The sequence below is a fragment of the Cataglyphis hispanica genome, chromosome 4 (assembly GCF_021464435.1).
Source record: "Cataglyphis hispanica isolate Lineage 1 chromosome 4, ULB_Chis1_1.0, whole genome shotgun sequence".
Classification (NCBI taxonomy): Eukaryota; Metazoa; Arthropoda; class Insecta; order Hymenoptera; family Formicidae; genus Cataglyphis; species Cataglyphis hispanica.
This window is the reverse complement of record NC_065957.1, coordinates 666,581-678,950: the sequence shown is the minus strand read 5'-3', so window position 1 is coordinate 678,950 and position 12,370 is coordinate 666,581. Positions and strand designations below refer to the sequence as shown.

Genomic DNA, 12,370 nt, shown 5'->3' with positions numbered 1-12,370 from the left:
ACATATGATAAATTGATAGTTTACGAGATGAAGAGAAAGCATCAATCGCGAGCGAGCTTTAAGCGAGGTGTGATTTTGGTAATAACAAAAATGTACCTCCTATAAATATTCGATCATTTAATCGTGTAAAGGATAAATGACGGAAAATGGATACGAAATGTAAGCATATCCGATCGTATCAAGCTGTTTAGTCTTCTGTGCACCTATTTGTAATCTACGAAGGTAATCACACGGAGTCGCGCGCGAAGCCACGAATATTAATGGGCGCGCGAACGTTGTTAGAAAAAGATAACTATAGACGGCAGAGAGTATCTTTAGCCGGCGTGTATCACGCGCTGTGAAGAGAGAGAGAGAGAGAGAGAGAGAGAGAGAGAAAAAGAAAATTACGCGTTACAACAGTAGGGAGTTGTAGGGACACGTCGGTGCGCGAATATAAATGACTTTCTCATTTGAATTCAGGCGCTCTTGTCAGTCTATGACAGCCACAGTGAAATACGCAAGGAAAAATTTTACATGTATATTATATAACTCAGATGATTATTAAATAAAGTACTTATAAGAAAATGTATATATAAATAAAACTGCTACTATATATATATATATATATATATATATATATATATATATATATATATATATATCATTGTGTGTGCTATTCGTGTTATTCTGATCCTTTATCGTATAGCGGTTGCATTTATTACTTCAATGACATTAAAGTTTATATTTACTTGACATTAATCGAAGATTCTGATTATTAATTCATTCCTCTCCGAGTACAGCTTGCGAACTCTCATCCATCAATCATAAGAACTGCGTGAATTAAAGAAAACAATAATCCTGAACGCGCTTTATATAAGAAATATATATGTATAACATCGATTTCGAATATCCTTGCGCTACATCTAGTGTCACCAAGCGTAATTATAGGCAACCGATAGTGAAATGCTCGACTAGTAAAAAAAAAAAAAACATTCTTGTCATCGATAACATCGTGAGTGATTTATCGACCGATGACAAACTTAGCCGGTAAACGTCACACCGTTCGATAATTCGTGAAATTTACCTACATCAGCTGTTTTTGAACGAAGTTATTGACAATAACAGCCGACAGATGTCGCCTCGAGCGGCGTCGTACGACCGGTGCCACCGCCCTTCGTACATCGCGCCCTCGATAGACGGACAGACGAACTGACAGACAGACCGGCCCTACGTCGCGCGCGACTGCGGGCGCGATCGCGATCGCACGCGAAGAAGGGAACGCGACGCGACGTAAGAAACGCTTGCTCGGGAGAGGAAAAAAAAAAGATTGAGCACCACTGCTATCCCGTATTCGCGCTCTGTCGTGGAACGGAGGTGACGACCCATCCCGTCGGTTGTTTCCATCACGGAGTGTGTTTGAGTGCGTGTCTGACTCTGTGCGTGAGTGATGGCTTCGATTCGGGGCTCTCGTTGTATGCGCTCGATGGTCGAGCATCGTCGCGCACACGTCGCCGCACCTACGTCGGGCGGCGCCGCGAAGAGATCGGCGGGCACCACCGCCACTACCCATTATTAAACGCGGACGCTCGTCGTTTCGAGGAGCGAGGAGAGCGAGACGCGCAAGGAAGCGGCCGGCGGATCGCAGAGAGAGAGAGCAGTGCGGTGCGGTGGTTCCCGGTGATCAATGAACTCTGGTTGAGTCGCGTGTGTCGAGGAGAGAGACGGCGAGACACGCACGCAACGATGGCCCGGCGAACGTACGTACACACGAACGATAATAAATCGCTCCTTTCTCTCTCTCTCTCTCTCTCTCTTTCATCCTCTTCTATTCCGGATTCATTCCCGGATATTCCTATGATAAATTCTGCCGACGAATTTTCGCGAAATCGAAGAATATATTTTTTCTCTCCTCGCGACGAAGACGGTGACGGCTACCACCCATCAACTTCCATTTTCGGTACGTCGCGAGGAACTCGTAATTATGCACGACGACCACGCACATACGGACGTGCGCGGGCGACGATGTAACGAGCGGAGCGCGTGCACGCGTAAACGCATCCTCCTTCACCTCCTCTTCCCCCCCTCCCCTCCCCTCCCCTCGTCCTCTCTCCTTTCCATGTCACTCATCTTCACTCTTTACGATCTTACGTCAGTTGGATCAGCGAGCGTTTTTCAACCCTTTTGTTCGGAGCCAATCGCTTAGCCCGCTTCGTTTAACATTCCTCGCTCCCCCCGCGCATCTTCCCATTCGCATCCGTTCGCTCGTCCGTGTCCTCTCTCTCTCTCTCTCTTTCTTTCCTCTCGGTCGGACGATCAGGATTAATCGCGGGACGCGCGAGCGAGCAGTCGACGCGACGCGGCGCGGCGCGGCGCGTCCTCGTAATCTCTCGCTGGCGCGAAACGCGGGTGACGCGCAAAACTCGAACCGGAAGTGACCGGGGACCTTCTCGCGCGAGGATTTTTCTAATACGTATATCGTTAAAACACGTCCGCTTCTTGAGACACTCCTCCGTGTTTCGTTAGAAACGAAGAATGAATAGTTTCGAAGGGACGTGACAGTGATAGCGGAAAATCGTGGCATAAAAACTCACATGTTCCGTAAGATTCGGAATGAAACGGTGAAATTGGATTTTATCTTGCTATTTGTTTACCTACATCTGTTTTCTCCTATATTCTTTCTGTTTTTTTTTTTTTTTTTTTTTTATCTGAGAACGATCGTAGAAGTCGATAAGAATTAGATAAGTAGAATGGTATTTTTTCTAATCTGAGCATATGTGAAGATAATTGGAGATTGTGAGTTTTTACAGATACCCTGCATTTCTAGTTGTTAATAATACATCATTAGAATGATTAAGCTTTATACATATATATTTCCCAAATATATAATTCCATCATACACATACAATGTGTAATATCAAGTTCATTCAAGACTTATTCACATATGAAGATAAGTTTTCTGATATAAAAAAAAAATTTTATTTTATTATTTTTATTATTTTGTACTGTCCACAATTATTAGGTTGGTGCGAATGAAATGTCGGATTCTTAAGTGAATATATTAAACTGCATATCTTTTTCCAAAAGCTGTTTATTTAATCAAAATATGCTCCATTTACTTCAATACACTTTTCCCAACGAGATTTTAATACATAGATGCCTGTCTTGAAGAAATTCTGATCTTTAGAATCAATGAACTCTGATATGGCATTTTTCAGACTGTCTTCATTTTCGTACTGTTTAGCCCGTAAAAACAGTTCTAAATGTTTAAATAAATGAAAGTCGGTTGGCGAAAGATCCGGTGAATAAGGTGGGTGCTGCAAAATTTCATATTTTAATTCATTTAATTTCGCAATTGTTTTGTACGATATATGCGGCCGAGCGTTGTCGTGGAGAAATATTGGGCCATGCCGATTAACAAGTGATGGGCGTATAATTTTCAATTTTTCATGCATTTCTTCAATGTACTGGCAATACTTTTCGGCTGTAATTGTCATTCCAGTTCGAAGGAATGAGTAGTGTATTACTCCAGTCACATTCCACCAAACTGTGATTAAAATTTTCCGTTGATGAAGTGATGGCCGTGGAGTATGAGCACAAGCCTCATCCCTATCAAGCCACCGAGCATACCTTTTCCTATTGTCGTAAAGAACCCATTTTTCATCACAAGTAATGATCCGATCGAAAAATGGATCTCGATTAAATCGGGTTAGCAATGATGAGCATACGTTCAAGCGATCCAGCTTATTTCGCTCGGTTAGTTCGTGCGGTATCCACTTATCCATTTTTTCACCTTGCCAATTTCAGAAAGATGTCGCAATATTGTTGTATGGTCAACTTCCATTCTGGCAGCAAGTTCCCTTGAAGAAACAGTTGGATTCGTTTCCACCAATGCTTTCAGAGCATCATTTTTCACAGACGTTTCGGGTCTTCCACGCGGTTCATTTTGCAGGGAAAAATCACCAGACCGAAATTTTTCAAACCAACGCTGCACTTTTCGATCGTTCACAGTATTCTCCCCAAACGCCTGGTTTATATTGCGTGCAGCTTTTGCAGCATTATTACCAAGTTTATACTCATATAAGAAAATTACACGAATATCGGTTGAATTCATATCGGTGCAAAATTCAAAGCAAATAACAAAAGGAAACACTTTTGAGAAAATCTTCTTTGCTAAAATGTGACTCTGGCAATGGACAGTACGACTATAAACCAGGTTATGTCAAAAACAAAAGCATAACAAAAACAGGGAGACAAACGTTCACATTTAAAGAAAATCCGACATTTCATACGCACCAACCTAATAATTTACTGAAGATTAATTTTGTCTTTCCTTTTGACTCAACCTTCATCGTACAATACATAAATATAATAATCCATTATCCCATGATTCTTTTATTACAGATGATGACATAATAGAGATTTATTGATTGTATTCTTTGAGAAAGCACGAATTAAACAATTGCTTTGCAAAACAAAATAAATGAACCAAGATGAATGATATAGACAGTTTTGGCATGAAAGGAGGCTCAAAGATGCCTCACAGTCATTCGACGCCAGCTGGTGTGGACGGAGGTAGTAGAACACCTCCTGCGACACCACGAAAGGCTGGAAAAATGCTCGCAGTTCGTGTACAGATGTTGGATGACTCTATTACAATGTTTCAAGTGCAGGTAATTGAATACTTATTTTATGTTTAAATAATTTTCTTATATTTATTTCAATTGCTTGCTGCATATACTAAAAGACATGAAGAAAATTATGCAATTGAGCCCACAAAGGTAGTCACCAAGGTCTAATAAGATTCGATATTCTTTTGTTAAAATTTTATAAGCTCTTTTAAGCTTACATTTTAATAGAAATTTATAGAAAAAAATACAAGTTTTTTTAGTCTTTTTGATGGAACTCTTGAATGTATATGAGTTACGGATATTCTGCAATCTTTCTTTATGTGATTAAATTTGTTATTCCTCTGAAACCTTCATGTGCATTATTTATAAAATATGTATGAGCTATATGTAGAATGATTATTGTTTATAATATTTATAAAAAGACAACTTCTTTTATACTCTATAGAGAATGATCACGGAAGAATAAGCAATAAAATGACATTAAATGTTACTAAAGCATCTTATTGTACCTTTACAATTCTATAGTATGTAGCAATTGAATGTATGTATTATTGCATTTATAGTCATAAGCTATTACATATCTCTGATATACATCTCTCTATGTATTCTTTCTTTGTATATTAAATTTTTATATTAAAATTTTTCATAGAACATTATTAAATAAGCTCATATATCCTTTTTTTATATAATCTTTATAAAATATATGCATAGTATGTATTATTTAATATATTTTATTACGTGAACTTTGCTGTTTGTAATCGTTTATGTTTTTTTATGTAATCAAGAAGTCTGTATATGCATTAATCTATCCATCAGCCTATATTTGCTGCGTAGGCATGTATTAAACTATTTACTTCATGCATCCAGGTCAAGAGTCATTGATTATAAAGCCTCTTAGAATCTTCTCTGTGAAGCTATTTAACTTAGAATTCCGATACGCGAGATTTTCACATTTATATTATTTTGGAACATTTCTTCCTTAATATGTAATTTCAATCAAATGATGTTCTATAATTTTACGTATTAAAATATTAATAAATTGGACATTTTACTCTTTTAAAAATAGTTTATAACCTTTTTTTTTAATTATATATAATAATCGAGATTTTTTGTTATTTAAATTTAAAAATTTATTAACTTATAAGTAAATTATATATATATATATATATATATATATATATATATATATATATATATATATATATATATGCGTGCGTGCGTGCGTGCGTGCGTGCGTGTGTGTGTGTGTGTGTGTCGTGTTGTGTGTGTATATGTATAATATATATATTATATATATTGGCTAGATGCTTACATACTGTGTGCGCTCTGTATCCATATATTTCCAGAAGAATGAGCTACTGGAACATATAATGTGTCAAATGGGGGATTCTTGTGTGTGATATATGTGTAAACTCATTTATTGATTATTTATTTACAATGCTTGCAACGTGTTGCTAGTTTCTTCGGAGATTAATTTTGTTCCCCAGCATCTTAGCTTTTTACAATGAAGTTGTTAAGATTATTCAATCTACATTTATAATATTTAATTGTATAATCCTAATTCATATTATTTTATATATATATATATATATATATATATATATATATATATATATATATATATACATGTTCTTATATGATAATAGGAACATATCTCTCATGTCAAAACAAGTTATTTCAAAAAATATAATAAAATAAGGATATATTAATAATATTTAGGAATTTTATGATTTAACAAGTTAATTGTATTAAAGACTTAAAGAGAGATTAATACAGTAATTTATCACATTGTATAAACTTTATTATTTAAACTTTTCAGGCCAAAGCACTAGGTAGAGTGTTGTTTGATCAAGTATGTAAGCAATTGCATCTTTTAGAAGCAGATTATTTTGGTCTTGAATATCAAGAACCAAATTTCACAAAAGTAAGATGTATAATATTTTGTTTAATTTCTTAATGCCTTTTTTTCAATGAGCAATGAAATTAAAGATTGTGATATTTACAGTATTGGTTAGATTTGGAAAAACCAGTATGCAGACAAGTTGGCTTATCTCTAATTGATCCTCTATTGAGGTTCTGTGTTAAATTTTATACGCCGGATCCTGCACAACTCGAAGAAGAGTTTACAAGATATTTATTCTGTCTACAAATCAAACGAGATTTATCTCAAGGTTTATTGCAATGCAATGACAACACAGCAGCATTGATGGCCAGTTATATAGTTCAGGGTAATTACATTTTTTTTTTTTTTTTCCTGTTAAAATTCTTATAATTTATAAGCCTAGTTGTGTTTTTGTATTTTTGTTGAGAGGATTTTATGATCTATTTTCTTAAGCACAATATTATTTTTTTCCTTATAGCTGAATGCGGAGACTATGTGATAGAAGATTACCCGGATCATACATATTTATCGACATATAAATTTGTGCCTCATCAGGATCAAGAATTAGAACGACGTATCATGGAGAATCATAAAAAACATGCGTAAGAGATTTATATTTTAATGTATTTAGTAATATTATGTTAATGTCGGGTTTGTCTGAAATGTATGTTTGGTTTTAATGTTAACAGAGGACAATCTCCTGCAGAGGCAGATCTCAATCTTTTAGAGACAGCTCGACGTTGCGAATTGTATGGAATGAAAATGCATCCAGCTAAGGTAAGTATAATAATAAAAAAAGAAAATTTGTACATTATATATATATATATATATATATATATATATATATATATATTGCGCATATGTAAAATTAATTTATGCTTATATATTCTTGTTCTTTGCTAGGATCATGAAAACGTTCCACTGAATCTTGCAGTAGCACATATGGGCATTGTAGTTTTTCAAAATTATACTAAGATAAATACATTTAGTTGGGCCAAAATCAGAAAAATCAGTTTCAAACGAAAACGCTTTCTAATCAAATTGCATCCTGAAGGTTATGTAAGTATTTGAAATCTTTAATTAAGCTTAAAGATAAATTTTTATCTTTAAATTAATACGAATTTAAGTATGATGTATCTATTGCTATATAACTATTTTACTTAACTTATTTTATTATTTATAGGGTTATTATAAGGATACAGTCGAGTTTTTCTTTGAGGGACGTAATGAGTGTAAAAACTTTTGGAAAAAATGTGTAGAAAACCATGGTTTTTTCCGCTGCTCTGTAGTTAAGAGAGTCGTGAGGCAAAAAACCAGAGTGCTTAGCCGTGGATCATCATTCAGGTATGTCAAATTATAATATTTCTTAACATAAATCACAAAATGTGTTTAAATCATTTTAATATTTTTAAATATATTATTTTTTATTTTATTATTTAAATATCTTTAAAGTGTCATTGTATATGTGTAAGAAGAAATATTTAAAAAAGATTACAATGCTTTATTTAAGATTATTATAGAATAATAAAAAAGATCTCTGTTGTTTATATTATCAGGTATAGTGGCAAAACTCAGAAACAGATTGTCGAATTTGTTCGGGACAATTATGTGAAGAGGCAGACATTTCAAAGGTAAGTTGTTCCAAAAGATTGACAGCTGTATTGAACAACAAAAAGTCTTTGAATATCCCCATTTAATATGTAGGTAGTGCATGTATATTGCGTACTGTTTCCCCCCTAATATGTTGGTTTGTATCATTGAAGTCTTTAATTAATGAACGCATCAATTTTGTGTGGTTAAGATAGGAGGTGGCACGGTCTTGCTTTTGCCGGAATCGGTATTTGTTATATATATACATGTATTATCCACGAACATCCACAATTTCCATAGCGGAAACTGTTTCCAAGTTTTTATATTTCCGTTTGTCAGTGTTGCCTGCTCGGACAGGGGTGGCGGGGAGTCAGGCTCACCATCAGGCACGATAAACCCGAATGATGAGTGTACCCTCTCAATAGCGTGATCACTAATTATTTATTGTTGTATCTGATAATACACAGCAAAGTACCATACTTCACTATAATATCCTATAAGACAGTTTTATCCAACAAGATTCTTGTCCATAGCAGTAGACTGTTCTAAAATAGAAGTTTTTTAGCTTATTATTAATATATTCTTGAAAAAAGGGAAGTTATTCTTGTACATACTACTTGTAGAATTTCATTTGCTGTGCGATATCGATGCACGGTTGAGAAACGCCTTCTTATATATCATGGAAACATTAATTGATAAAATGAGGAATACAAGATGAATGATATTAAAAATAAATTTACAAAAGTTAAAGTAGCCAGTATATTTTTACATTAATGATATCTATCATCTTTCGATTTTTACCCTCAGAAACATTAATTGTGTAGGATGTATAGGAATACAAAATTTGACATTTTTTCCCACAAGCAATAATATTGCAATTACTATTGCAAAAGTTGAATGCATTAAATTTTAAAAATGAACATTGGATATATTTTAAAAGTGCACTTTTATTTGTATTTATTTATGCTTCTGGACATGCAAGATATATTTCTTGTATATTTTACATAATTATATTGCACGTATGGTTCTTTTTGCGAGAAAGCGCAAATATCTTAACACGAAAATTTTATTAATACCTTCAAGCTGTATTTTGTTTATAACACATTTAAAAATATAAGACAGTCTTCTCTTTTACATATGCTACAATTTTGTACTCCATTAAAAATTATGGCTGTCTTATCACTATTCCCAAATTTGTTCAACGGTGGTGCACAGTTCTCCTTTGCACTCATGATATCCCAATGATTTATTAGTAATATATAGTTTATTATACATATTTTTACACATTTAATTGTATCTTATTATATTTTTGAAAATATATAAAACATATAATGAATGAGGATTTAATCATATATTTCATCGACAGCGATATAACTATATTAAAAAATCGACTTAACTATATTAAAAAATTGACTTAACGGCGATGTTGACCGTGTATCGTATCAGAAGTGTAATCTATTTTTGTTTATCGCATCGCACATTGCAATACGTGAGTTAACAGGAAGATCGATATCTTCCGCACACTTCCTCGCATCACGTACCGTTGCTTAGTCGACGGAAGCTATTATCTTTTTTTTTTCTTTTTTTTCTTTTTTTTCTTTTTTTTTCTTTTTAGTATTACTTTGCGATCTCATAAAGAAAGAAAAAAAAAAAAAAGAGAGAGAGAAAAAGGGATAAGTTAGTTCTGAACAGGCTTGGCATTTGATAGCCTAAGTCTGATGTTGAACTTGACTCTCTCTTGCTCGCAGGTCCAATTCGTTCCGGCAGACTAGCGGTGGTAGGGCATTGCAGGGCTCGGAGGGGGGAGGCTATCGTGGGGCCACTCCAAGCAGCTCCCTTATGGGCAGCTCCAGCATCTCTGCCCACCCCCTCCTGCCCCTCGGCGATCCTGGTATGTACCATGACCGACACCAACCTCCACAACAAACGCTTTATTTTTAATTTTTCCGCCCTTTGGTTCTCTCTATTTCTGTCCACCTGTTTCTAGCCTCATTTCTTTTCATCGTATCATAACTGAAGTACTGTAATAGTAGAGTAGATTAGCGTATCTTAAATAGATTGTTTTTAAATGACCTTTGTGCGTAAGAGATTTATGATGTTTGTAAAAATTATATGTATATATAAAGAAAAAATTGTAAAGGAATATAATTATAGATAGTGAAGATTTGCAATTACAATTACATTTTGTTAATGATTCCATTAAAATAATTTTTAAACTATGCGCTGGAAATATGAAATAAAATTAAAATATTTATAAATATTACATCAGTTTTACACAGAAAATTAAAAATATAATTGAATATTGATTAGTTTTGATTACGAAGGGTGTTAAAGTAACGTTAACAGTCTTTAATAAAAATATAAGAAATATGCCTGCGTAAAATATATTATATTATTAAAAGAAATAATAGTATTAGAATTATTACAGAATATAACAGATGTAAATCACATAATGAGAATTACGCGCTAAGGTTTTTTATGCGAAAAATATGTCGGGAAAGCGAGAGAAATTTATATAGCATGCGCGATCTTTTCAGCCCTAGCAACCCCAGCTCTGTCTCTGTCATGCGGCTCGATGACACTGGATTCTCCGACGACTGTGACGAGTGTCTCGATGGGCGGGACGATTCACCGTCGAGAAGACACAGCTACATCGTTTCGGACGCTTACCTCTATCGACGTCCATTCGCCAGCCACCCCCAGCCAGGTCCCAGCACCGCGGCAGATGCATGCTACCAGTCAACAACGGATTTCATCAACAGGTCGTATCAGCCCCTCTAACAGCAGTCCCCCCGAATTCCCACCACCACGACCTCTGCCCAGACACCCCTGGCAACGGTCGGCTAGTTGTCGCGAATTGTACGCTTCTAGTTTCGAGGACTCCGGTAAAGCGCGACCGCGGGACGATAAGGTCACCGCGGAACCGCCATTAGACCCATTCCAATTAGCTTCTCAAGGTGAACTAGATAACCCCATAACGCGTTACGACGAGAGTAATCGTTCGTATAGCGCTGCTAGTTCGAAATTACCTTCTTTAGATCACGACTCTGTCCCCGAGCGTGTCTACAGCAGTTCCTACCCGGGAACGTCGTCGTTGTCTACCGAATCGGGTCATGAGGAATCGGGTCCTGCTGGAGATCTCTCGCACGATGATCTCTCGCACGATTCTTACGAGCTGTTGGAACGCGAACACGAATTTGAGTATCCGGAATCGTATTCCAGTCCGCACGATGAACCGATATCCGATCAAAGCGACGAAGGAATCGAGCACGAGATGTTCCAAATGGACTCCGAGACCGATTCCTTCGTCAAGCATAGATCGTTAAAGCCTTCTGAGAGACAACAATATAAGACCGCGTTATCTGATCTTAAGAACGGTAAAACTAAGTCCATTGATCGGTACTCAGCTATATCCAAGGCAGACGGTGATTATGTGATCACCGAATCCAGGATACAACGGTCGTGCACTCAAATAGAACGTAAATTTGAGATGAGACACGCCAATTCCGTGGAACAGCCGTCCAAGACGACTATTCCGCATCAGGACTCCGCCAGAAAAGATCCTGTAATATTACAGGTGCAAAAACAAAAGATTTCCGTTCTTAACGAGTTGAAGAATTTGAAACCAAAGTACAAGATCACTCATGTAGACTCGGAGGTTTTGCGAGACGAGGGTATTATGCGTCCGAAATCGCGAATTGATGACGATTTGAGTCCGGTTGACGGAAGTGGTAAAACCGTGTTAGATCATGGCGCGAGAGGTAGAACGACCAGAGCACGCAGTATCGCTAGCTTGGATGATCATCCGCCACGATTATACGTTGAGACAGGTAGCTTAGGTCGTGGACACAAATCTAGGGATAGAAAATCGCGAGACTCTGATATTAAAGTCGAAAAAATGTTATCGAAAGAGCGTAGGAGCATCGAAAAGGAGGAGCGAAAACGAATTGAGAGGGATTATTCGAGGGATTCTAGGCGAATTGATAATAAAAGCGATTCTCGGGAGCGTCGGTCCATGGATCGACTCGATTCGCGCGATTCGCGGAAATCGGACAGTCACGGTCGTCGCAGTATAGATCGGATCGATATGCGCGAATTACGTAGGAGCATTGAGCGACTCGATGTGCGCGAGAAAAGCTACGAAAATTTGGACTCGAGGGAAAAGAGTGCCTTTTATTACAATGATTTCTACGAATCACGCGGTAAGAGCGTCGATCGTTTAGATTCTCAAGGGCTGCGCAGCAGCATGGAATATCTGAGGAGTCCTAAGGAGAGGAGTCCTAAGGAGAGA

The 12,370-nt window shown here is 36.5% G+C and overlaps 1 protein-coding gene across 5 annotated transcripts in view; it reads left to right on the top strand.

The window, feature by feature from the left end:
- The first annotated feature begins 1,169 nt into the window (after window positions 1–1,169).
- The window catches only part of LOC126849065 (FERM, ARHGEF and pleckstrin domain-containing protein 1), a 36,606-nt gene continuing 25,405 nt past the window's right edge, over window positions 1,170–12,370 (top strand). The window contains exons 1-11 of one of the 5 annotated variants that reach the window (XM_050590561.1): window positions 1,170–1,736; window positions 4,381–4,649; window positions 6,427–6,531; window positions 6,613–6,835; window positions 6,968–7,091; window positions 7,179–7,266; window positions 7,393–7,548; window positions 7,673–7,833; window positions 8,046–8,120; window positions 9,828–9,970; window positions 10,617–12,356. In XM_050590561.1, coding sequence (XP_050446518.1) covers window positions 4,470–4,649; window positions 6,427–6,531; window positions 6,613–6,835; window positions 6,968–7,091; window positions 7,179–7,266; window positions 7,393–7,548; window positions 7,673–7,833; window positions 8,046–8,120; window positions 9,828–9,970; window positions 10,617–12,356 — 2,995 coding nt within the window. In that variant the 5' untranslated portion in view covers window positions 1,170–1,736; window positions 4,381–4,469. Of the gene's footprint in view, window positions 1,737–2,328; window positions 2,598–4,380; window positions 4,650–6,426; window positions 6,532–6,612; window positions 6,836–6,967; window positions 7,092–7,178; window positions 7,267–7,392; window positions 7,549–7,672; window positions 7,834–8,045; window positions 8,121–9,827; window positions 9,971–10,616; window positions 12,357–12,370 lie in introns of those variants that run through there. The other 4 variants (XR_007687348.1, XM_050590558.1, XM_050590560.1 and 1 more) reach the window with 4 other exon arrangements.